Raw genomic sequence first — 26,966 nt, 5'->3', positions numbered from 1 at the left:
CCATCTCGGAGACATAGTTTATACAGACGCAATTATTTTATCACAAAATGTAAAGCTGTATTAAGAAACCAAACGGCAACGTTCAAAATGCCATAAAAACGAAGAGCGTGAATTAAAATCAGAGCAATTGGCGAAAGCACAACCAATGAACACCGAAACTCCTTTTATAAAGACTCCGAGAAAGAGCTATCTTCATTAATAATCCGGTTGAAACTTCTTATCAAAACCTGTTCTCAAATTATGTTTATATACAACACTGCTCTTATTTCATCATAAATCAAGGTCCTATAAAAACATAACTCAGGATGGCGTTTAGATTTGATACACACCATGAATTTCAAGACAGACAAATTCCCTGCTTTTTGCTCCTGTGACGGAGTATCTAGTATCACATATCAGAAATGGGTTCAATCTGCTGTTAATTTAATAAAAAACTATCCATTTTAACAATGCTTGCAGAATAAGAGCTTTCACGAGCTGTTAGACGTGGATCATTCAAGTCACACATCAGCTTGACCTAGCACACTGCCATTTTGTTAATCAAACTTAACCGCAGCCATGTTAGTTTCAGAATTGGCAGCAATAAATATTATTGAAGGTTTTTTTTTCCCCCCAGTGTTCATGTATGCAAGGAGGATATGAATTTTAGCTTCTTCCAGCTTAAAATGTCTGTTTATTGAAGCACCTCTTTTCTGGGGAACAAACTGGAAAGATTCCCAATTTTAATTAATGAAGGCACTATGAGTTAAGGCCCACTGAGGCATTTAGGACTCAGAATAGCTCCATCCCGTTGATTCAAGGTGCAGAAGGAGCTGGTCACAGTAGATTGGAGTGCGATGTTTGTGTACGACTCCTTCGATTTTCTTCGCCAAGAGGTCTGGATACAGAATGCCTCCTTCTTTCAAAGTATCTGCAAAACAGAAGTTGCTGGAGTTATGAAAACGGCTTGGGCTTCAGGGCATACAATTTTCTCAACGACAATTTTTGGAACCCCAACGAGCCGTAATTATTTCCTGAGACCGTGCCACTAGGAAGCTGGAAGTGATTATCAAGCAATGTCAAAGTGACGAACTAATTTTTTTTTTTAAAAAAAAAAAAATCTCAGGAAAATCAGAGCTTGCTGAACGGCGTAATTACCTAAAACAGCCGACTGGATATTTTGGTCGGGGTCATCCAGGTGAACTAACAACTCTTGGTAGAGAACTTCAATGTTGGTTTTCAGAAGAACTTTTGTCTCTGGGTTGTTTATACATCTGAACCAACTGGTCAAGGCAGCAGCAGCTGCCAAACGGACATCATGCGAGACGTCATCCAAGCGCTTCAAGATTTCTGAAAAAGAAACGGCAGGGTCATTTCCCGGACTTCATGAAGATGACAATTCTCTGCCAATTTACGTGACGAGGACATTGCTTCCCTCTATAGCAGGGATGGGCAAATGTGGCCCTTTTATAACCTGTGGACTTCAACTCCCAGAATTCCTGAGACAACCTGTGGACTTCAACTCCCAGAATTCCTGAGACAGCTGTCTCAGGAATTCTGGGACTTGAAGTCCACAGGTTGTAAAAGGGCCACATTTGCCCACCCCTGCTCTACAGCAATGCAGAGAAATCAAACATATTTAATAAACCTTCCATTATTATTCAGTTTTAATTCTTTCATTTTCTAAAACTGCCTAACTTTTAAAAAGAGCAGAAAAAAGGTTACACCGACGACCATGATTCTTAGTTGAAAAGCTTTGACAGAATAATTTTCTGTTAAATGACACATTTCTGGCCTACATGTATTGAATTAGTCACAGCTTTTTCTCATACGGTCCTTGGTATGGAGGAAATTAAATCAAAACACTCTGAGTTATCAAATGCTTGAATATTGCAAGAAAAATTACTTGGCATGTTCGGCTATGACAACATTGTCTCCATTTAGTCTCTCCTATGTTTTGTTGTTACTTCATCCACAATTTAGCAGACCAGGAAAAAAAAAAAAAGGGGGGGGGGAGGAAATATATCTAGAAACTGGAGTGACTCTAAATCTGTGTTTTTCAAAGTTGTCAAGTTTGAAAAACACTCTTAACTGAACAGCCAGGTTCTCATTCTAGAGCAGGGGTTCCCAACCTTTTCTATACCCTGCTCCCCTGGAACGCTTCTGATATATTCTCGCACCCCTTACAAAAATAAATAATTATTTGCATATGATTATGCATATATACTGGGGGACGTGGCGGCTCAGTGGCTAAGACGCTCAGCTTGTCGATCGAAAGGTCGGCAGTTCAGGGGTTCGAATCCCTGGTGCCGTGTAACGGGGTGAGCTCCCGTGACTTGTCCCAGCTTCTGCCAACCTAGCAGTTCGAAAGCAGGTAAAAAATGCAAGTAGAAAAATAGGGACCACCTTTGGTGGGAAGGGAACAGGGTTCTGTGCGCCTTTGGCATTTAGTCATGCCGGCCACATGACCACGGAGACGCCTTCGGACAGCGCTGGCTCTTTGGCTTAGAAACGGAGATGAGCACTGCCCCCTAGAGTCAGGAACGACAAGCACATGTGTGCGAGGGGAACCTTTACCTTTACCTTATCCATATACACTATAGTTTTGAAGCTTCTAAACCCAAGTTTTCACACCCCCTGGAATATCGTCTCGCACCCCTAGGGGATGCAAGCACCCCCACTTGGGAACCCCTGTTCTAGAGAAAGGTAAAAAGACTGAGCCATGCCTGCCGTTTATCCCTCTAAAATACCTGGATAAATTTTGCTGAGTTCAGGCTGTTTTCTGCAGTTGTCTAAAAAAGTCCTGATAATTCGGCAAGACATCAAACGGGTCATTTTGGAATCTTCCTCCAGCGTCACAATGATCTGAGGCATCAGAGCATCTTCGACATTTTGCAACTGTGAAAGCAAGAAATCATCAGATTTTAGGAAAAAAGACACTGTTAAGTAATCGGCATTTGACGTTCGACTCATTATCTCAAGCCAGATCTGTTATAGAGAGAAAACAACAAATTCAGCTAAAAGTAAGAATTGGGGCAAAGGTTAACCAAGCAGATAATTTTAAGAAAAGCATCCTTTTAGCAGCCATCTAACTGTGGTTTATTTCTAAATTATGTATTCTTTGTGTATGGGCAAGATTTGACAGTATTTAGCATCATTTTATAGGTTTCTCCTTGTTTGAACCAACGTTCAGTGAACGTTGCAAAGGATTTGCAAAGGATATAGGAAATAAAGGGGAGAACTATGCAAATTAGCTAGCTGGTTCCTCATCTTTAATTGGAATTTTATTGCACTGGGTGTCCCTGCTGCTTTTTTCCGCCCTTCTATTTTGTTTAATAGCTGTAGAAAGTTCAACTGTGAAATGACAACGCTAGGTCAAAAGCACCGCACGGCCCCAAGAGAGGGTCTCGCAATTATATTCCTCAGATTGCATCAGTCACATGCTGCAAAGAGGATGACTTTGAAGGAGAGAGTTTTTAAGAACAGTGCGTGATATCGTGCTGGAAGGAAAGACAAAAATAAAAAAATTTCCCACTAATAATATTGGAATAAATAACTAAATAAATACAGGCGAGACCTTTGCCTAAAGTAACTCTTGGCATCCTTATGGTCGAGATTTTTTCTGCTTTTTCTCAAGAGCTGCCCTTTCCGCATTCTGAAATCCAAACTGCCCCGATTTCTGCAGATTGTGCATGATTTTGTAAGCAAATGGAGCTAATTTAATAACCGTCTTACCCTCTTGCCCATTGGACAAGTTTGGAAAGGGTGACAAATTGGTTCAAGTTAGCATTTCAAGATTACTCCAGGAGATGGTGCTCCTGTCCAAATTTCTGTGCAACGTCCCACCTCAATCTTGCCTTGCCTACTTGAGCAATCAAAGGTATACCTGCCAGTTTCCCCCCTCCTTTCTCTTGCCTTCTCTGCCCGTCTATATTCTGCCTGCTTTGTGTTCAAATTGATTCAAAGTTCTGAGTAAGAAATCGAAAATTTGTACTAATGGAAAAACCCGAAAGCCGTGCCTACCTCATGGGGATTCTGAGCCTAATCTTCTAATGATTTAGTCTGACAGTTAAGTCAATATTACAGTCTTGGCTGTAAGCAGCCACGATATCCCAAATCTCAACAACAGCACTATGTTCCTCTACAACAGACCACCCAAATCACGAAGGAGAAATGCAGAAATTCCCCCTCCACACGCTTTCTACTGGAGATGGAGGAAACGTTTTCTGTAACAGCTACGGGATTTGCAAACCTAGTCTTCTCTTGGGACTAGGTTTGCAAAAGTACAGGAAGGGCTGTCGCAAGGAAGAGAGGGCCAACTTATTTACCAAAGCATCTGTAGGCAGGATAAATGGAAAGCAATGGATGGAAACTAACCAAGGAGAGAAGCAACCTAGGTCTAAGAAGAATGTTCCTAATGATGAGAACAATTAATCAGTGGAGCAAACTGCCTTCGGAGGTTGTGGGTGCCCCATCACTGGAGGCTTTTAAGAAGAGGCTCGACAGCCATCTGTCTGACAGGGTAGAAGGTTTCTTGAGCAAGCGGCTGGACTAGAAGCCCTCCAACTCTGTTGCTGTTACTTGCCCAATCTTTTTTTATAGCCATGAAAAAAAATAAATCATCAAAAGTTGATTTGAAGGGAAAATTGGTTTCCTTTCAGGCATGCAAGTAGCACCTATTCCGAAAACCCTTATAACCAGTGTTTTTCAAACTTGGCAATTTTTAGGACGAGAGGACTCCAACTTCCAGAATTGCTGGCTGGAGGGAATTCTGGGAGTTGAAGTCCACACCTCTTCAAGTTGCCCAGTTGGAAAGTCACAGCCTTAATCAAGCAGGATTTTTTTTAAAAAAAAAATTTCTGGGCTTTAGAACCATGAGGATGGATAGGAAGCTGGCACGTACCCCTTTTGAAAACTCCCAGGTGCTCAGAGACTGGGATCCAGCCTTAGATTGATTGATTTGAAGATCAATGTCCCTGATTAAGTCTACTTCAGGCCTGGCTTTTTCAAAGCCTAATGGGCAGAAGTCTCTAGTAAGAATCCTAGAGGTTGAAGCTTGCCATTATTATTATTATTTTTTTTAAAAAAGCCAGGTTGACTTTAAATTGAACTGGGCCATCTCAAAGCTTGTCCTGCTGCAAATTACATCTTTGTCCTTTGAATCAAGATCTCTCAGCGGTCCAGGTCTGTTTGGTCTCCCCTGTGTTAAAAGATTGTTTTCAGCTGTTTTGTGTCTTTTAAAATACTGAATTCCCTCCCCCCCCTCCCCAAAGGATTTAACTGGATAAGATGTGTATCAGTCAGCCTAATGGTCGGGACTCATTTCGCCAGACGTTGAAAAGCGAGAGCAGGTTGACTTCTCACTGAACAATGGGATAGAACCAGCTTGAGCCTTTGAAGTTAAAAGGAGATTAGAAGCTTGCATTCCCCCCCCAAAAACAAAAAATGCTCAAGTTTCAAACAAATTCCCCCCCCCCTCCCAGTCCAACACATCTGAGGGTTTCAGACTGGGGGTGGGGGGGGTAGTTAAGACACCATTCTTTCCTTGTTGGCTCACTGCTGACTCCTTTTTACCTCTAGCATAGCTTTTATTTTTGGGCAGAATCCCAGGCTAACCTATCCTTCCTAAGCACTAGTTTGGCAAGGGTTTAAAAACTATTTTAATTTAATTTCGTAAAGCTCAGATGTTGCCCAGCTTATTGTAGATTCCAGAAGGCTTATATCCAACCCCCTAAAAAACGAAAATACGAATTAAAAGCAGTAACAACCTCAAACCTCATCTCAAGCCTAGAGAGCCAACCCCCTATTTTGGCACCTGCTTTAAATGCCACCCCCTGCACTGAAAAAGGCACCTTGGTTTTAATGCTCCTCTGGAACAACAGGAGGAAAAGGGGTCAAAGTCACAAGGAGGGAATGGCTGATCAGACTGAGCTATCAAGCCTGCTTCCGTCCTCTCTCTTCCTTCACAGCCTGATGCTAAGAGTTTTTGTGGCAGTTCCTCCCAGCTGGGATATTCTAGATCAGGGATGTCCAACCCTGGCAACTTTTAAGACCTGTGAACTTCAGTTCCCAGAATTCTGGCTAGCTGGGGGATTCTGGGAGTTGAAGTTCACAAGTCTCAAAGTCGCGAAGGTTGCTGGCTGGGGAATTCTGGGAGTTGAAGTCCACAAGTCTCAAAGTCACGAAGGTTGCTGGCTGGGGAATTCTGGAAGTTGAAGTCCATAAGTCTTAACGTCGCTAAGATTGCTGGCTGGGGAATTCTGGGAGTTGAAGTCCATAAGTCTTAACGTCACTAAGATTGCTGGCTGGGGAATTCTGGGAGTTGAAGTTCACAAGTCTTGAAGTTGCCAAGGTTGCTGGCTGGGGAATTCTGGGAACTGAAGTCCACAAGTCTTAACATTGCTAAGATTGTGGGCTGGGTAATTCTGGGAGTTGAAGTCCTTAAGTCTTAAAGGTTGCTGGCTGGGGAATTCTGGGAATTGAAGTCCACAAGTTCTCAAAGTCACCAAGGTTGGACACTCCTGTTCTAGATGGCTAGATTCAACCTGGAGCAGCATTAAGATGAAGCACAGCTTGAAACAGCTGACCTGCCTTTTGAGGTGACAGTGTGTTTCCTTGCTGGGTTTTCACTGAGGCTGATCTGATGTGATGTTTGTGGGGAAGGAGGAGGGGGGGTGGAGGGGGGGGGCACAGGGCATTTTACCTCTTCTGGAGAGAGCAGTTCACTGTAAATCAGCGCCCAGAGGCAAGCCACAGCCGTGGTGCGGATGGCAGCTGCTGTTCTTCCCGCCTGCCACTGGAGATTAGGAGACAGGATGTCTTTTATCACGATCTCAAGGTAGTTACCGAACTGCCTGGAGCCAAAAAAACAAAAGACGAGCCGAATGAAAAAGCTTTGTGCAAACGTGCTGGAATGACAGGGAGGATGAAAAGGCACATTTTTAGACTTGAAAACAAGAGAGCCCCGAACAGGAAGAAGAAGAAGAAGGGTGCAGGAACAAGAAAATTCAGGGGAGGTTAGGGGGGGAAAAACGAAAAGCCTAATTGATGACAGGATATGTTAACAATATTTCATTCCTTCGGATTTCTTGAGGGGAAGGGGAACAAATGGACACTCTATAAGCAATATTTCAGGAAGAGCGGAAGGAGGAAGAGACCCCTTCCCTGTCCTCTTCCTGGACCCCTTACTCTCAGGTTGAACCCACCCCCAGGTTAACCTGAAGGACTTTTCTGTTTAAAAGTATCGTATCTGGAGGGGGTCCCAGGGCTGGCTGCAACCAACGATGCTTTTGAACAGAAAAGGAAGGCCGAGATTATTAATTGTATATATTACTTGCATTGATTAAAAGTGTCAGGAGATAAATACAGGTAGGACCCTTGACGTAGGACCCCAGTTGGGCCTAAAATAACTGTTGCTAAGCGAAACGTTCGTTAAGTGAATTTCTCCTCCTTTTATGAGCTTTCTTGAAAGAGTTGTTAAGTGAATCACTGCAGTTGCTTAAGTTAGTAAAATGGTTGTTAAGTGAATCTGGCTTTCCCATTGGCTTTGCTTGTCAGAAGCATTTGCTTCTCCATTGGCTTTGCTTTCTCGTTTTCTCTCTCTCTTTCTGTCTCTCTCTATGTCTTTTTTTTTCTGTCTCTCTCTTTTTCTGTCTTTCTCTCTCTTTGTCTTTCTTTTTCTCTTTCTTTTTCTTTCTCTCTCTCTCTCTCTTTCTCTTTTTCTGTCTGTTTCTGTCTCTTTTTCTCTGTCTCTCTGTCTCTGTCTCTCTTTCTTTCTTTCTGTCTGTCTCTCTCTTTTTCTCTGTCTCTCTCTCTGTCTTTCTCTTTTCTGTCTCTCTCTCTTTCTCAGTCTTTCTCTTTTTCTCCCCATCTCTCTTTCTCTCTGTCTTTCTCTTTTTCTCTGTCTCTCTTTCTGTCTCAGTCTCTCTCTGCCTTTTCTCTCTGTTTCTGTCTCTTTTTCTCTCTCTCTGTCTCTGTCGTTCTCTTTTTTTCTCTCTCTTTCTGTATTTATCCTCTCTGTCTTTCTTTTTCTGTCTCTCTTTCTGTCTCTCTCTGTGCCTCTCTCTCTCTCTCTCTCTCTCTCTCTCTCTCTCTCTCTCTCTCTCTGTCTTTCTTTTTCTCTGTCTCTCTCTCTTTCTGTCTCTCTAAAAGGCAAAAATACATTTGCTGCAGGTAAAATTCACTTCTGATGAACTGACAAAGCTTGCCAAGCTTCCAGCAGGAGATGATTCAGTGAGAAGCAGAACCTTTCCGATGTTCCAAGTCAATGAGGACAGATCTGTTCTTATGGCGCCCTTAGTCTTAGAAGGGACGTCTGGAGAAAGTTCCAAATATGGGGCTAATAAATATAGCGTTTGAACAATATCAATGCTCAACCGAGCAAATTAAACTGGATGTTCTTTCTTGCTCCACTGAGGACAACCTTCCTATTTTCCTATAGTGACACAAGGTCAGTATTCAGATCCTCTCTCCCCACGGGACAATTTCAGCCTTGATCATGCGGGGAGGTGGGGGGGGACGACGGACGCTGAAGTCAATACTCAGACGGTAGGAATGATGCAATAAATCTCCTCATTCTGACAAGAGCTTGTACGAGATGCATTATTTATTCATTATACAGAATATCTCATTTCTAAAATAGTCACAGGAAATACACGTAAATAATTTATAATGCAACTTTGCTCGGGCCTTGAAAGGAGTTCTTTCAGCATTCCCCCATTTTTTTTTAAAAATGGCGACCTTTGGTTAAACAAAGATGGCTTTTCAGAGATCGAGCCGTTTTCATTTTGAACAGATTTTGACCCCGATTAGGAATCGATTTCTTGCCTGCCGTTCCATGAAGGACCCAATCGAAGATTGCCTGGAAAAATGATTTCACTGGTCTTCTGCTACCCAAATGTCGTGGCATCGACCATTTTTTTTTTGCCCTTTGGCAGTAAAATTAACGTGAAGACAGCAATCGACCATTATGGATGGCACTTTTTATAAGGGAGTCCACAGCTTGGTTTTTAGAGTTGGAGACCCCTATTCTGCATGCTCTCCTCTTCCAGCAGGTGGCATGTAAGAACCAACCGCCAAAAGGACGACAGCTCTACGCTCAATAAAATCATACCATAAAGGCCAGGGTGGCTTTGCTCCCAGATAGCTAACTGAATGTCTCTCATTCTTCTATTCAGAATAACAGAGTTGGAAGGGACCTTGGAGGTCTACTAGTCCATCCCCTGCTCAAGCGAGAGCCCCTATACTATTTCAGACAAGTGGCTGTCCAGTCTCTTCTTAAAAGCCTCCCGTGAAGGGGCACCAGGAGTGAAATCCAGCAGGTTCTGGAGAACCGGTAGTGGAAATTTTAAGCAGTTCGGAGAACCGGCAAATACCACCTCTGGCTGGCCCCAGAGTGGCGTGGGAATGGATATTTTGCAGTATCCTTCCCCTGCCACGCCCACCAAGCCACACCCACCAAGCTATGCCACACCTACCAAGCCACACCCACAGAACCAGTGGTAAAAAAATGTGCATTTCACCACTGAGGGGCACCCACAATGTCTGAAGGCAAGCCATTCCACTGGTGAACTGTATTCACTGTTAGGAAATTTCTCCCACGGTTGGGAACAGCTTTGGTGGCGCAGCAGACTAAAGCACTGTTAAGTGCTGTTAAGTAACACCAGCTGCCTGCAATTACTGCGAGTTCAAATCTCACCAGGCTCAAGGTTGACTCAGCCTTCCATCCTTCCGAGGTAGGTAAAAGGAGGACCTGGATTGTGGGGGCAATAAGCTGACTTTGTATAAAAAAGAACACCGCTGGGGGGGGGGGAAGCCCTACTAAGCAGGTATATACAAAAGTATGAAGGCTATTGCTTAACGCATTGTAAGCTGCCCTGAGTCTCCGGAGAAGGGCAGCATATAAATCAAACCAATAAATAAATAAATAAATTTCTCCCATGTTTGGTAGAAAAAATTATGGATAAAACAAGTATAGATATTAGGAGAGTTGTCGTATTTCCTACACAATGTTCCATTTATGGGACAGGTTGCAACTCTGGATGGAAGCCTTGACCTGTTTGCAAGCTTCCGAAAAATATTTCAATCTATTGGGGATGGATAAAGGGTGGCCCATGGCCCTTGTGATGCAAGGGATTGGTTGATTTTATTTGCGAGCTTTGAAAAGGTATTTGTGTCCCTTTTTCTTACCCAGCGTGCAAAACGCAAATGCACAAAACGGTGTATCACAATGCCAGATAGGTTTTTTTTTTAGCCAGACAGTTATCGTGTTTCGCAATCTCCTCAGAGAACCGTCACGCAGACAGGAAACGTAATCAACCTGAACCGACTTTTCAAAAGAAGACTACTTTTCCTCCATTTATTATTATTATTATTATTTTTGTTCACCGTGAAAACCTACACAGCTGTTTTCTTTTTCCAAGTGATTTCAGGCTTTCCGGTTTTGGCTTCAAGGTGGTCTGGGCTAAATGACCCATGGGAAGTCTTCACATTTTTGCCCCCTCCCCTGTAATGGCTTCTTTTAATCCCTTAAATAAAATGTGTCAAAACCACAAAAGGGGGGGCTTTACCGGAGCCACTCACTTTGGAATGTCTTCCGGGAAGGCGAATCACGTTTAAAAAGTGCATTTAAAAAACAAAAGAAAAACAATTTGGAAGAAAAATATCTTCGGAAAATGCTCTCCCTCCCCCCCCCCCTCCCTGGCCCCGGCATCTTTTGTCTTTTCTTAGAGTCAAATTCATCCTATTTCAGATCTTTCTCCTGAGAGAAAGAGAAAGAGAGAGAGAGAGAGAGAGAGAGAGAGAGAGAGAGAGAGAGAGAGAAAATCTCCCACCAAAGCTGAAGGTTTTAGGAGCACCTTTTCTACCTAACAAGCTTGCACAATCGCAAGCGCGGCTCTGAAATCATAAACACAGCCTGGGTGGTAAAATCAACATTAAGCTGAAGTCTGTTGACAAGGTTTGGACGCTGCCCCCTGGATGTTTCTAGGTTTGTACTCTCCTTTGAGGACAACCCATTCTTCTGGCATAATTTTCGCCTTTGTATCAGGCTGTTTTGTTATCGATTTATTTATCGCTCAAATTTGTAGGGCCGCCCATCTCACACAAAGTGATTTTTTTTTTTTTTGATTTATATGCCACCCTTCTCCGGAGACTCAGGGCGGCTTACAGTGTGCCAAGCAATAGCCTTCATCCTTTTGTATATTTATACAAAGTAGGCTTATTGCCCCCATAACTGGGTCCTCAATTTACCTACCTTAGAAAGGATGGAAGGCTGAGTCAACCTTGAGCCTTGGCGAGATTTGAATCTGCAGTAATTGCAGGCAGCTGGTCTTAATAACAGGGTGCCTTAGACCACTGTACTACCAAGGCTCTTCATTTGAGTGATAGCACTTAGACTTACAGTATATACTGCTTCACAGCCCTCTCTAAGCGGTTTACAGAGTCAGCCTCTTGCCCCCCCCCCCAAACAATCTGGGTCCTCATTTTACCCACCTCGGAAGGATGGAAGGCTGAGTCAACCTTGAGACTCGAACTGCCAAACTGCTGGCAGCCGTCAGTCAGCAAAAGTAGCTTGCAATACTTGCATTCTAACCACTGCGCCACCACAGCTCTATTTTAGGCAACAGTGATATAAATAAAAAAAGAGGCTTTTTTTAACAAGGTCTTTACCTATTTGCCTGAGAATTCTTAGAATAGAATAGAATAGAATAGAATAGAATAGAATAGAATAGAATAGAATAGAATAGAATAGAATAGAATAGAATACTTTATTGGCCAAGTGTGATTGGACACACAAAGAATTTGTCTTTGGTGCATATGCTCTCATAAAAGAAAAGATACGTTCGTCAAGAATCATAAGGTACAACACTTAACTGTGAAAAAACCAATTTACACCTCATCTTTAGACATCAAATGCAAAATCCAATGGGGCGAAATGTCTAAAGCGGTGTTTTGCCAACCCAGCTGACTTCAAGATGGGTGGACTTCAGTTCCCAGGAACAGCTGGCTGGAGAATTCTGGGAATTGAAGTCCACACATCTTAAAAAGTCGGCCAGGTTGACAGACACTGATCTAAAGGATATGAAATCAGGCTCTTACCCTTTAGCATTGACTGTCTCGCCTGGGTTCTGAAGCAACTGGGATAAAATAGAAAATAACTTGAGACGCATCCGAGGGTCCCTGGAAGTCTGGAGGCAGGTTTTAAGAATGGAAATAAAATCCTTCAGGACTTCGGCAATCAGAGGCCCTGGGAAGAGAAAGGGGAACAGTGGAGTTTTGTACCAAGTGAAATTAGCCTCTTTTTTTTTTCTTATGAACAAGTTTTATTAATTTTTTCTTTCACATACATATTTTATGAACAGAGTATTGAATAGGTCACATCTTATACATTAATTTTTAAGTTTTATATTAATTTTTATAATCTATCCCAATCTTCCATTTGTTTTTTCCAAATACAATTTACATATTTCGATTTCTGCCAAAATATTCTTTTCCCCTACTTTTTTACTTTATCTTCATATCTTAATGCATAATATATAAACAATATCACCATCCGCCCTTCAAATCTTAATTCCTTAGCATTACTTCAATTATCTTATTTCTTCATTTATTAAGTATGTTTCTCAAAATCCCTATCATGCTTTTTAGCTATAAACAATGTGCTTCCTCTTATTCAATTCGTACATTGAAACCCTTTAACTTAATTGATCTTCCCCATCTTATCTTAATCTCTAGTTACATAATAAGCAATATCACTATCTGCTCTTAAATCCTAATTTTATGAAATTAGCCTCTGCAAGGAGCAATCCTTTCCCTAAGAGGGAAGCGGGGTTAATTCTGGCAGTCCAATCTCAGTTGAGCAAGCAGAATTATGAACAGACTTCTGGGAATGCAGCCTTGCAGGATTCCGAATAAACTACAGCGTTGTCCCATTTCACCTGGAACAGAACAGTTAACAAATGGCTTCAAGAATAAGCTAGGCTGGGATGGGATTCAAAAATTTTAGCAACCGGTTCTTTGCCCGATTGCTGGGTGGGTGTGGCCACGGTGGGCGTGGCCTACTCAGCCTCCTGCATCACAGCGGGCCTCCCCAAACTCCGGAGGCTTTTCTTGAGCCTACGGAAGGGTGAAAACGGCCTCCCCTGGGCTCTGGAGGCCACTCCGGAGGCTGGAAATGGAAACAGAAATGGGCCCGTTTCCAGATTTCCAGAACTTCCGGGAGGCCCGTTTTTTGCCCTCCCAGAGCCTCTGCGTGGGCCCTGCACTTACCTGGCATCCAAAATGGGCCGCGTGGAGACCCCTGGGAGGGGCGGAGTGGGCAGGGACAGCCAATCCTTGCAACTATCTGTTTGGCAAACCAGTATCCAGTTTTCCCGAACCGGCTGAATCCCACCCGTGAAGCTAGGTACCTCAAACCTTCTCTGGGGTGACAGTACATCATCACTCTGGAGAGAAGACTGGCCCCACTTTGACACTCTTTCACAAGACCCTGAAGATCTGGTTCTGCCAATGGGTCTGGGGACCCCCGAGTGATATGGACCTCATCGAGTGGCTGGTCTGATTGTTGTCACTAGGGAGGTTGGGGCTTTCTTGGGTTTTATACTGGGGCTTTATCTTTGTAAGCCACCCGGAGTCATCGTGAGTAAGCTGGGCAGCCAGCTTACTAAAAATAGATGAATAAAGCTGCCTTCACATCAGTCGGTCCGTGAATCCCAGCGCAGAGAGGTTCAGACCCTGCCGGCTTCCAATCTTCTCACCTGACTGAGTAGCAATTACATCCATCTGCAGGAGTTCCGGTGAGCAGCAGCTCCAGCCATCGTGAGTTGAGGACAGCCATTCCATCAGCTGAGATATGTGCTGCTTGTATAAGCCAGTGACATCCCGAATGTGTTGGACCTCAGCCAATCCACTCATCGCTTCCTCTAACTGTAGGAACGGGGCAGAGACAGGAAGAATTGAGGAATGAATGTGGGGAGTCCTCAACTTACGACAACGGAGCCCAACATTTCTGTTGCTAAGCGAGACATTCGTGAAGTGAATTTTGCCCCGCTTTCTGGCCTCAGCTGTTAAGTGAATCACTGCCGTTGATAAGCGAGTAACACGGTTGTTAAGTGAATCTGGCTCCCCCACCCCCCGTGTTGACATTGCTTGTCAGGAGGTTGCAAAACCAGTATAGAACCAGTAGTAAAACCGACTGACCCTGACGTCATCAAAACGCACGTGCGGCCCCGTTGCGAACCAGTAGTAAAGATAAGTAAAACCCACCCCTGAACCGGTGGTAAAATTATGTAAAACCCACTTCTGTGTGAAAAACAGTCATCATTTTTCTCCAGTGTGTTTTAGTGACTTTGAACAGTCACTAAATGAACTGTCGTAAGTCGACAACTACCTGTAGATGGATCGTGACAAACATTTGGCCACTGCAGGGTTTTGGAATGGAAAGAAAACCGGCAACTGGAACACGCCAGATGCTTCCATCTGTTGGGAAGTTTCTTAAAGCAGCCACATCATGGGAAAACGCACATCTGCAAGAGGCTTGAACCTGCGTATCCACCTTCCCTCTGAAGCCTTATATCTGCCTCCAAAGAAGATATAGGAGATACTTGTGGTGCTAAATAAAAAGAGCCTTGGTAGTACAGGGGTTTAAGGCACCCTGTTATTAAGCTGGTTATTAGGACCAGCTGCCTGCAATTACTGCAGGGTTCGAATCTCTCCAAGGCTCAAGGTTGACTCAGCCTTCCATCCTTTCTAAGGTAGGTGAAATGAGGACCCAGTTTGTGGGGGCAATAAGCTGACTTTGTATAAATATACAAAAGGATGAAGGCTATTGCTGAGCACATTGTAAGCCGCCCTGAGTCTTCGGAGAAGGGCGGCATATAAATCAAATTAAATAAATAAATAAATAAATAAAATAAATCAGTGATCTGGTCCAAAAATCTCCTTTTGTTTTTTTGGTTCTTTCCGGTGAATGCCTATTTGAATGCTTTTAACGATTTAGGACTTGCCTAACGAGCTTCCTTTTCTTTGAAACAGATTTATCCAGGAATCCCGCTCCCTTTTTTTAAAATCAGCTTCCCAAGACTAAATGCTTAGATTCTCTTCTTTCCTTGAACAAGTCTAGGCATCCGGATTCCACAAGGCAAAGTACCCCTTTGACCTTTTGTGTGTGTGTGTGTGTGTGTGTGTGTGTGTGTGTGTGTGTGTGCATCAAATACTATTAATGTTCGATTTTACAGTTTTAAAAGTGAAGTTTCGAAATTATGGCTTGGGGAAGGGGGTGGGGGTGGAGAGGAATTGCCTGTCGGTGGCAAAGAGCTGTAAATTTCAAGGCAAGTTTATCGTGGCTAGAAGCAACCGCACGGGAAGCCGAGTAGCCATTAAACGAAGGGACGAGTCTGGCAGCAAAGCTTGTGTAGGCCACCGAAGAGTTTCCATGAAAGGGTGGAATTTGACTGGAGAAGAAAGTGATTTATGGCATCGTGATAAGTCATAAACAAAGGTGGGGGGGGGAGAGAGAAGACATCCATTATCAGAAGCATCTCAGGTGCTGGCCTCCGATTTTAAGGGATGCCTCAAACTTTTCAAAGCTCAGCATTGGGGGTGGTGGAGGTGAAAAGGGCAGCTCCTGAAGAAAATACCGAAAGGGAAAGATTTTTCTTCTTTGAGTTTGATCCTGGAAAGGGCCAAGAACCTGGAGAGACTGAAGTAGGATCAAAACGCCCATCTAAATAAGCAGCTGATTTGCTTATGGTTTTGCAAAGCATGGTACACTAAGGCTATATTGTTTCACTGGATTAAATGCAGGCAGTCCTCGATTTAAGACCGCAATCGAGTCCAAAATTTATGTCGCTAAGTGAAACATCTGTTAAGTGAGCTTTGCTCCATTTTCCGAACTTTCTTTTCATGGTTGTTAAGGGAACCATTTGCGGTGGTTGTTAGTGACATGGTTGTTAAGAGGATCTGCCTTCCCCACTGACTTTGCTTGTTATGACCCGGGGACACTGCAGCTGTCATAAATATAAGTCCACGCCAAGCGTCCGAATTTTGATCAGGTGACCATGGAGATGCTGCAGCGGTCGTAAGTGTGAAAAATGATTATAAGTCATTTTTTTTCCAAGTGCTGTTTTAACTTCGAACGGTCCCTAACGGCTTTTGGTGGTCTGAGCGCTTGTGGCCCCCCTGAACTCCGTTTTCACTGGCAGAGGCACCGCAGGCTGGTCCTTCGCTGTTTCCAGGGCAGCCCCCTGGGCCAGATCTAAGCACCCCATAGGCTGGATTCGGCCCTCGGCCCTTAAGTTTGACACCCCTGGTTTAGAGGAATGCCAAAGCTCAGGGATAAAACGCATACATTGCATGAAGAAAAAACAAAAACGAATTCTCTACATGGCATCCCAGTTGCAAAAATGTTAAGATCTGGCCAAGGACATGACTGAAAGTGTCCTTAACTGTTGCCCATTAGGGCAAAATACTGGATCAGTGATCTAATTTGTTAGATTTCCTGAATCTCTTTATTCTCCCTCTCTCTTTTCCTTCCTTCCTTCCTTTCCTCACTGCCTCCCTCCCTCCTTTTCTTCCTTCCTTCTCTTCCCCCCCTTTCCTCTCTCCTTCCTTCCTTTCTCCCTTCCCCCCTTTCCTCTCTCCTCCCTCCCCCCTCCGTTCCCAGGCCCTAAATTTAGAAGATTTGAGGTTTAAAGGAATTGCTTTATAGGACCAGGTATCAAATACGGACTGAGCGTTGCCGACCCTGTATCTTGCATATCTGTGGCTAATTTTTTATTCAAGTAGCCTCAGCTAATCAATTCTGGAATTGCGAAAAGGCAACGATGAATGCTAAGAGCTGGTTCCAGATGTCGAATCACATTCTGCGAGAAAAGAACCTTAAGCAAAAACTGGCATTCGGGGTTGTTACCTTGACATGTAGATGCCCAGCGGTTGGTATTGCCATGAGGGTCACCAAAACCTTGGTGAGCTGGAGGCTTATTTCTTTGCAGTCTTCCTGGCACACTTCAATGAGACTTTCCACACAGCAGAGCAGCTGCTCCAGATAAAAGACCTACCAAAAATACCAAAAAGCCGCCGTTATTCCATGATTCCCAGAAGATGGAAATGGAATTTCCCTTCCTGTTTTGCTCTGCTTGGCTCAAGCGATCCGGTGTGGACTGTTTCCCATGGATGTTCTTAGCCAAGAAAACCTATCCGCCTCTTCTTCTCCAAATCTCCAGAGGAACATATCAACAATGTACCTGCAGGGGTGAAAACACCTGTCATACTTATACAGAGTTCCCCTGGAGACAAGCACGCACTTCAGTGGTGGGATTCAAAATTTTTTACTACCAGTTCTGTGGGCATGGCGTGGCTTGGTGGGCATGGCAGGGGAAGGATCCTGTAAAATCCCCATTCCCTCCCAACTCCAGGGGAAGGTTACTGCAAAATCCCCATTTCCTCCCGATCAGCTGGGACTCGGGAGGCAGAGACTAGATGGGGGCGGGACCATTCAGAATTTTTACTACCGGTTCTCCAAACTACTCAAAATTTCTGCTACTGGTTCTCCAGAACTGGTCAGAACCTTCTGAAACCCACCTGTGATGCACTTGCAAATGAAGGCAAATACATGTACGTGTCCTAGGATAATGTTGCAAGATCCAATCTGGGTCAGTCACCTGGATAAGAGGCTTACAGCTTCTGGACTCGTGCTGGAGCCCATCTTCAGGGAACTTCTCTCTACTGGGAATGAGCACGAGTCCAAAAGCTCGGAAGAGTAAACCTCTCGTCCCGAGGACCGACCCAGACTGGATCTTGCACGATGCCCTTGGATTGTGCCTGAAGCCAAAGATGCTAAACTTCGGAGAAAAGACGTCTACGGACTGAAAAGATGCATGCTTCGTTAGAGGGTTTAGTGGGGCTTCTCTCCTCACCTCTTCAGTCCGTTGGCTGACTTCAGGGTTGCAGAGCGTGTTGCCAAGGGACACCAGGTGAGGTTGCAGGACTTTGCGGGGAGATCCCCGGATAAGTGCCGCCAGGATCGTGAGGTAAGACGTCATTGGTGCTCTTTGGAGATCGGACAGGATTAATTTCAGAGAGACTGCTGGGCTGACAAAAGCTCCAATCAGCTCTGTTGCTTTCAAACACTGTTTAAAAAAAAAAATACACACAAGAGAAACTGGTTGTAAGATGTTAAAGACCAAATGAACTCCACGGAGCTATTTTTTTTTTTTTTTTTTTTTAAAATGAAGAATGAATGATGACAACAACTGCTTTCTTCCTTTTTTCGTGCTTGAGGAATTGCCTTGCAGGCCTTCGGCTCCATCCCTCATTCACGATTATGTGCACGGAAGAGAGGATTTCGTTCAGGTGTAGCAAGCCAGCCCAAAATAAGCACCCCTGTGTCTTCTTTCAGCACGACCTCTCCAACTTCCCCCTCGAATGAACGGAAGCTCTCTGTCCCTCTTAGACAGAGGCCCTCCCGCGGGATTTACAGTATCCCTTTCCCACAGCTGTTCCTCTGCCAGCTTTGAAGAAACAAAAGAAAAGATTCTACCTTAAGATGGTGGGTTATGAGGCTCTCTAAATTGTGTTGGGGGGAAATGTGTCTTATTTGTTTTCCTTTCAGAGAGGAAGAGGAATGGGGACGGGGGCAGCCTAAGGTTGAACAATAGAGGTCTTTTCCTTCTGGCTGTTACAAGGGGATGCCAAAGAATGGGCATCTTAGGAACCTGCATCTTGGATGCTTGTGTCAAGCCTGGAAGCCATCTTTTGCATTAGGCCTTCAGACCTGCCATGTTTACTACTGTGGGAAACTGGGAGGCGGGATTGTAAGGGTGATATATAGTCATAATAACATTCCTTCCTCAGAAAGTCAAGGACATCCTGCCTTGCACCTGGAGTGGTGTGACTGGGAAGCATCTCCAGTTGGAATGATGCTTGATTTGACCATGTGATGGACTTGTGAGTGTTGGGAAGGGACTTGAACTTTTCTTTGGGTGGGGAAAACCTGGAAAACTTTCAGATTTGGGTTTTTCCTAGATGTGCCAATATGACCCCTCTAATAAAATGGAACTTTGAGGAAACTCAAGCCGCGGAGTTTTCTTTCGTTGGGGGTGATACTTGGAACCCTGACATTAACCCAAATCTACAGCTTGTTAAATAGAAGCCAAGATTTATTCATCAATCATCCTGGCCACAGCTCAGTTAAGCCTCTCGTTATGAGATAGGAATAGGAGACATCATTGAAAAGGGAGTCCATTTCAACCTTGTCCCACTGTTTATGATGATCGCAGTGTCCTGGGATTATGTGATCCCCTTTTTGTGACCTTCTGACAATGGGGAAGCCAGATTCCCTTAACCACTGTGTTGCTAACTTAAGAGGTAACTTAAGAAGAACCGTGTTACTAGCTGCAGTGATTCATTTAACAGAAGTGGCAAGAAAGTCCGTCAAATGGAGCAAAACTCACTTAACAACTGTCTCACTTAGCAACAGTCATTTGGGGCTCCATTGTGGCCGTAGGCCGGGGACTGCCTGCAGTTCCTCACCTGGAGATGCTTAGGGGTTAAACAAACACGAGAATATAGAGCTCAACGCTTTAAACTTTGGTCTCTTCCTAATTGTAAGGGTCAAGAGAGTGCTGCCAAGAATGGCCTCCAGTGATATAATTCTGCTGACAAGATAACAATATCTGGAGAAAACTTGTATTTTGCTTGCTACAGTTTGTTGCGAACCACAAAAGGAACTCGTGTTTCTTCCAGACTAGACAAGGGAACCAGCAAGCTGGGAGCACGTAAGCTTCCAGATTCGGAATCTTCATCGGAGCTATTGCCAGGGATACGCATACCTTATTACTGTGGGAGGATTAGAGGCAGAGAAGGAGAAAGAGATAATATGGTGAAATTAACTAGAAAGGTTGTGAACTATGCATAACTCGCAAATGGAATTTTTCCCCCAAAGGCGTTTTTACATTTTAATCTCCTGCTTATGATTTTTGAAAGGCTCTTAATACTCCACCTTGGCCAGCACCGCAGGTGAAGCACAATTTGTACAATCTCATCACTGATCGGTACAATAATCAAACAGAAATATACTTTGCTTAACGGAACCGTGCGAAGTTTCTTGAATGCTTTGACCTGGATAGGTTGAGTAACAAAATTAACAGCCTTGTGGGTCAGCCCCCCCCACCCCATACATTCTAAAAGGAGGGCGGGAAAGGGTGACGTGGAATTGGGGCCCAGAAGATTTTATTATCAATCACGAGTCGCCTGATACTGTGACGTGGAAAAAATTCTCTGAAAACTTTCAGTGGAAAAAGTCGGTTCCACATCTTTTTCGTCCCGCTTCTGTGCATACTGAATAAAATTAATAATCACAGCTCAAGTCAAATCACAATGGGTACTATAATCAGTGTAATATGTTGGGTTGGTTACTTGGGAAATCTGCCTTTGTTTTACCCAGTGACGGTGGTGGATTGGGCTGAGAGAGAGTGGCTGGTGATTGTCCCAAAGTTACCCAGCTGGCTTTTATACCTAAGGCAGGACTAGAACTCACTGCCTCCTGGTGACTGGCCCAAAGTCACCCAGCTGAATTTCATGCCTAAAACAGGACTAGAACTCTGTCTCCTGGTGTCTGACCCAGTCACCTAGCCAGTTTCCATGCCTGTGACTAGAACTCACAGTCTCCTGGTTTCTCACCTGGTGCCTTAACCACCAGACCAAATATTCTCACTCGATCAAATCTCTTGTCAACTTTAGGGTAGCAGAACCTCCTTTCCCCAGCACAGTTCCGAAAGGAGCACACTTACGTTGCTAACCACGCTACTTTCCTCGTCGGAGCACACGCGGTACAACGTCCGCAGGAGGAGTTCCATGTGTTGCGTGATGTGATCCTCCGCATGCTGTAACAATATGAACAGGAGCTGAGATGCCTTCACTCGGGTGCCTTTGACCCAGTCGATGATATCGTGGCAGAGGCCGGGAAGTATTTTGAAGATGTTTCTGGTTACCAGCTCTCGACATCCAAGGTCTGGACGAGTTACTAGGTGAAAGAAAGAAAGAAAGAAAGAAAGAAAGAAAGAAAGAAAGAAAGAAAGAAAGGAAGGAAGGAAGGAAGGAAGGAAGAAAGAAAGAAAGAAAGAAAGAAAGAAAGAAAGAAAGAAAGAAAGAAAAAAAAAGAATTCAGGGAGAGGCAGCAAAAAAAGACTCAAAAACTCCTATAATGTTCTCAATTTGAAATTTATAGAAAACCGTTACACAAAGACATTGATTGCTACAACGGAAGTGTTTGCTGTCTTTTAAGTTCGGTTTTTATGATTCTGTTTCCCTCACATTTCATCAAACATTTTCATTTGCTGCTACTATTCCATACCACCTTGGAGAGTGTCTCTTTCTCTTTTTCTTACAGACAGACACGAGTGTGGTGATGTGTGAAAGATACACCTTTGGGAAGTGAAAACACACAAAGTTACCAGCAGTGCTTTTTGGTAAAACGATGTTGCTCAAAGAAAAAAGATGATCTAAGGCGGGGGTGGGGGTGGGGGTGGGGAAGCCTTGGAGCATCTCAGGGTCTCGCCTGTGGCTCTCTCCTTGTGTGGCTAACACAAAGCAAAACTTAACACAGGATGCAAATATACATGCAGGAGTGCTTGTGAAGCACCTACTTAAAGGGAAGAATCTTCAAAGGTACTCTGAGGTATGACTTCTTTTTGTCATGGAAGAAAAGCATTGGGATTATAGAAATTGACAGCCGGCAACAAAGAGGTCAAAGACAAAAAAATCTCGCTGAGAAGATGAAGATGAGAATGGCGTCCTTTTTGACCAGAGGCGCTGTCCCCCCTCCCCCCCAAAATAATTTTGACTGGCCCTTTTCAACAGTCTCCTTCATTCCTAATGCGTAAATGCAGCTATTTCATCGCGCGTATCTCACTGCTGTCAAAAGCTTCTCTCTCTCCACCTTTCCTTAACTTGTCTGCACCCACAGCCTGAGGCGGTGATTTTTTTTCCCCCTCCCTTTTTTTTCTATAGAAAGTCAGTCTATTGTTAGGATGGCTTTGAGCTCTTTCTCTCCTTCTCCCACTGACCTGCAATCTCTGTCAAACAGAGATCAAAGAACAAAAAGAGAGAAGTGTCAGGTTCATTAGCTTGCAGCTAGGAGGAGACCAGGGTGAAAGAGAATCCTTGGTGGAAAAGCCAGGACGGGCAAGGAAACTGACAGGTGTGCCTTTTAGAGGTAAAAGGAGTTTGCCCTTTCCCAAACCACTAAACAAACAGCTGATTTATTAAAAAAACATGTCATTTAAAGAGAAATGTTGGAAATCTAGGTGAAATCAAAGGGCAGAAAAATTAGCCCAAATGACATTAATAGGCAAGTTAAGTTGCATCTGACTTTCTGTGATTTTTGAAAACAAGTAAAATAGCAACAGCACTTAGACTTATATATTACTTCACAGTGCTTTTACAGCCCTCTCTAAACAGTTTACAGAGTCAGCCTCTTGCCCCCAACAATCTGGGTCCTCATTTTACCGATCTCGGAAGGATGAGCCAACCTTGAGCCAGTCAGGATCAAACTGATGGCAACGGGCAAATTTATCCTGCAATACTGCATTCTAACCACAGGGAGGGAGGGAGGGAGGGAGGGAGGGAGGGAGGGAGGGAAGGAAGGAAGGAAGGAAGGAAGGAAGGAAGGAAGGAAGGAAGGAAGGACAATAACAATAGAACTTAGACTTATATACTGCTTTATAGTGCTTTAGAGCTGTTTACAGAGTCAGCATATTTGCCCCAACAATCTGGGTCCTCATTTTACGGATATCGGAAGGATGGCAGGCTGACACAACCTTGAGCCGGTGAGAATTGAACTGCTGGCAGCTGGATGGAAGACGGTGTTTTTTTTAATATGGGAAAAGCGGGTTGCTTTCAAGCATCAGACTGTAGGCTTCACTTCTGAACTTCAAAGCCATAAATGAGACTCTTAAGTGAACGCAAACACACTCTCGCATCCAACTTTGGCCATCTTCTGGTTGCATGAGAAGATATGTGAATTGGAAGCCTAATCCCCCAGCCTTCCTTAGAGCCTCTGTCTTTCTCCAGTTACTTAAAGAAAAAGAATTGTTCGTTTTCCAGCTCAGTCTGGGAGGAAGGTGTAAGGACGCTAACAACAGCAGAAATACAAATTGAATTTAAAAGGTCTTGAAAGTGGAAGACAACAATATTGTCCCATGTTAGGATTCAGCTTCTCAAAGAACTTATATATTGAAGTGACTGTGAAAGCAATATTGTTTCACATTTAGTGTTGGACTCTGGCACATTTGCCAAAAAAGCTGCCCACCAATGAAGGCTTATCTGCCACATCTTTAAATTTAACACAGAGAAGAAGAACTGCATCAGAAAACAATCTGAAAATTCTTAAGAGAAGGGGGTGCAAATTTACTAGGTCAAATTTTAAAAGGTCACACAATTATCAGTTAACTTTTGTTACTGGAGATGTAATCTAAAAATGTCACAATGCTTCTAAATCAGACAAATCCCAGTGTAAATAATAAACAGATTGAAAAGTAGCAGGTCGTAACAGGGCTTGTTCCTTAACAATAGCAAAATGTTAAATCTGTTGATCAACCTGCCAGTAATCTGTGGGACTTCTGGTTAGGAGCTGGGGCAATTACAATATTTAAGAAAGTGCATGACATGAAAAAGCCTGCTCAACTGGGCAGATTTTAGATTAAATTTATGCAAACTGACAGGAAACCGTTGTTCATTTGGGAATGGAATAAGAAACCCCAAAGGTCCTTCTATTTGTAACTTACTTTATATTTTCTCTTGAAAATATGCCCTATACTTTATTTTTTAAAGTTATGCATTAAAACGTTGGGGAAGTAATTTGCCAAAAAAAAAAAAAAAAAAAAAAAAGGTCAGTTTGCACTATGAGCATTTTACACTGTACTCACATCCTGGTGGGTAATAAGGCGGCTCAGTATAAAAATCGAGTTTATCCTTAATATCGTCTTCATTTTCTTTTTCCCACTGCAACCCCACTTTCTTCCAGTAAGTTAAAGCCAGCTCCCTAAACACAAAGCAAAAATAATCACAAATATTGTCGATTCTATGCAAAATACATATCCTGAAAAAGCGGTTGCATAAGAAACTAAATCTGTTATTATTATTTTTTTTAAGAACCCATTCCTTGGAGGTGATTTCTGACTAAAGCTGGTCCCAATTGTGCTTTTAAGTCAAAGACTACATGTACATAAGAATGCTTCACAACTGCACAGGGTTTTTGATGGTATGGAAGCTTCCATATGGCAACGTTTCCTTTTTTGTCGATGTTAGATACACTAGGCTGAAAGGTATTTATTCTTTGCTCCATTTTAGAGCTCTAACGTCTGCATACAAGTTTAATTTCACACACATGATGTTCATGCTAAGAATTCTGGAAGTTGCTATCCAAGACATCCAGAAAACAGCTGCAATAGGTATCTTTGCAGCTACAATAGGGCAATCCAATGTTGTTGTTTTTTTTTACATGTGTGCAATGTGACACATTTTAAGAAAGGGTGGGAATTCAATGGCCCAATTGTGCTTGGCACTTTGTCGTCACTGACCATAGACAACAGCTCTGCTAGTGTAAGATAAGACAGTCTGAATTTGACTTACTTATTCTCATGCATTTCATCAGTCAGGCCACTGAGTAAGAGAGGAATCAATTTATGGAAGTAGGAATAGCGATCCCGCAGATGCAACAGCCACTCACCAACCACGCTGATAACAGCCTCTCTGACCTGAAAGACCGGGGGGGGGGGGGGAAGGGGGGAGGAGGGAAAGAAACCATGTATCATGCATTTTGCAATTCCATCCAAATCGAATGATTTTGCAGCAAGATACCGAGTTTACAAAAAAACCAATGAATTAAACCTTGGTCAAACGTTACCTGTGGAATGTCATCAAAACATCGCTGGGCGAGGTGAGAAAGCACATCATCCAGCGATTTGACGTTGCCGAATTGGATCACAGATCCTGTGGCATGAATGACAGCAACGCGGACCTTGTAGTGTTGATGGGAAATGGCCTGCATTAAGGGACTGATCAAGCTTTCCGACTGCAGGTGAAAATGATCTGGAAGGCGGAAATGTTTTATTTAGTGACTGGAAATGGTAGAGAAGAGCCCATTTTAGGGTTTGTTCTAAGCCAGGCGGTGCTTGGTTCTTGGCTGACTTTAAACTGCTGTAAATCTGCTAAATGCTTCCCCAGATGGGGTACACTTGCAATGTACTGCAATCTTTTTCCAACAGCACATTACATATAATGATCCATACCTACATTATTATATATATGGTTCCATATATGTATTATGTGCATGTGGGTTGATATATACTGTGTGATGCATGTAGTATGTGAATGCATACAAATATGTGATACATTTTATATACACACTCGCACACACATACATACATACACAGACACAGAGTTGCTCAATAGTGAGAGGGTGGCATATAAATTTAATAAACTATATTGACCCATACATACAATAGTTTTTATGGGCCAGTATATGTAAAAAATATCCATCTATCTATCTATCTATCTATCTATCTATCTATCTATCTATCATCTATCTACCAACCCACCCTCCCATCCATCCACCCATCCACCCATCTACCTACCTACCTATTGTACCTACCTAGGCATCTTTTAAGACTGGTGTGATTTCAATTCCCATCATTCTCTGGCCAACCAAAGAGCTCTGAGAAAGGATGTCCTCAAGTCTTAAAAGTCGCTAAGGTTGGCCACCCCTGATCTATAGTCAGTCAGGAATGTCAGGTATGCCTGTCATTGAATTAATTGGCCACACATCTTAATAAAGGGCAATTCTGGGCAGCCTGTATGTATGTATGTATGTATGCACGGTATTATCTCTCATCTATCTATCTCTCATCTATCTATCTATCTATCTATCTATCATCTATCTATCTATCTATCTATCTCTCATCTATCAGCTCTACCTACCTATCTCTCATCTCTCTCATATCTATCTATCTATCTATCTATCTATCTATCTATCATATATCTATCTATCTATCTATCTATCTATCTATCTATCTATCTATCTATCTATCTATCTCTCGTTATATCTATCTCATCTCTCTCTATCAATCCATCCATCCCTCATCTATCTCTATCTATCAATCTATCATCTATCTATCTTCTATTTATCTATCTATCTATCTATCTCTCATCTCTATCTCTCATCTCTCTCTCTCTCTCTCTCTCCCACCCACCCAGTATATGTATAAAATATAAATACACACACACACGACCCACATACACAGACTTACGGCGGGACAAAAAAGCTCCACAGCATCATAACCTCCAGAAGAACAGCCCTCCCTCTCCCTTCCCTTCCTCCCGTCCCATCCTCCGCCGGCGGGGCCCCGGGTGCGAGAGCTGCGTGGGGGGAGCAGAGCCCCACCTGGCAGGGCGGCGGCGGCTGCGGAGGCCGCCTGGCAGCCCTCTCGCTTGGCGGGCGGGAAAGGGTCGAGCAGGGCCGCCCGGAGGACGCCCACCGCCTCGGGCAGGAAGGGCGCCAGGGCGCGTCGGTCGCAGCGCCGGAGGAGCTCGGTGAGGAGCTGCAGGAGGCCGAGGCGGAGCTCCTCGCAGGCCTCGCCGGGGCCCTGAGGCAGCCCGAGCCGCTGAGCCAGCGCCGGCATCAACACGGGCAGCGCCTCGGCCGGGTGGGCGCCCTGAGCCAGCCCCAGGCGGAGCAGCTCCAGCGCCAGCTCGCGGCAACGCTCGGCCGGGTCTCCCGTCAGGCAGCGGCTCAGAGGCCTCAGCAAGGCCGGCCCGAAGACCTCGCGCACCGCCGGCGGAGGCCCTTCCGTCAGCAAGGCCCTCAGGGAGCCCAGAGCCCGCAGCCGAGCCGACCGAGACTCCTCCTGCAGCCCCAGCAGCTGCCGCGACACCGCTTGGCCGAGCTCGGCCGCAGAAATGACGCGGGCCTCTTCGCCCGGCTCGGCCAT

At 44.0% G+C, this 26,966-nt stretch overlaps 1 protein-coding gene across 1 annotated transcript; it reads right to left on the bottom strand.

Annotated features, from left to right (window-relative positions):
* DNAAF5 (dynein axonemal assembly factor 5) lies at positions 1–26,966 on the bottom strand. Its single transcript, XM_070954973.1, has 13 exons — positions 26,420–26,966; positions 24,884–25,068; positions 24,610–24,734; positions 23,904–24,019; positions 20,769–21,001; positions 17,895–18,107; positions 16,889–17,032; positions 13,737–13,905; positions 12,079–12,226; positions 6,683–6,833; positions 2,730–2,877; positions 1,138–1,329; positions 1–910 (listed from the first exon to the last, which is right to left on the bottom strand). The coding sequence occupies exons 1-13, from the start codon at positions 26,964–26,966 to the stop codon at positions 765–767; spliced, it is 2,517 nt and encodes an 838-aa protein (XP_070811074.1). The 3' UTR covers positions 1–764.

Source organism: Pituophis catenifer, unplaced genomic scaffold, assembly GCF_029215685.1.
Source record: "Pituophis catenifer annectens isolate HBS135680 unplaced genomic scaffold, rPitCat1.0.hap2 SCAF_16, whole genome shotgun sequence".
Classification (NCBI taxonomy): Eukaryota; Metazoa; Chordata; class Lepidosauria; order Squamata; family Colubridae; genus Pituophis; species Pituophis catenifer.
This window is presented reverse-complemented; position numbering and strand designations above follow the sequence as displayed.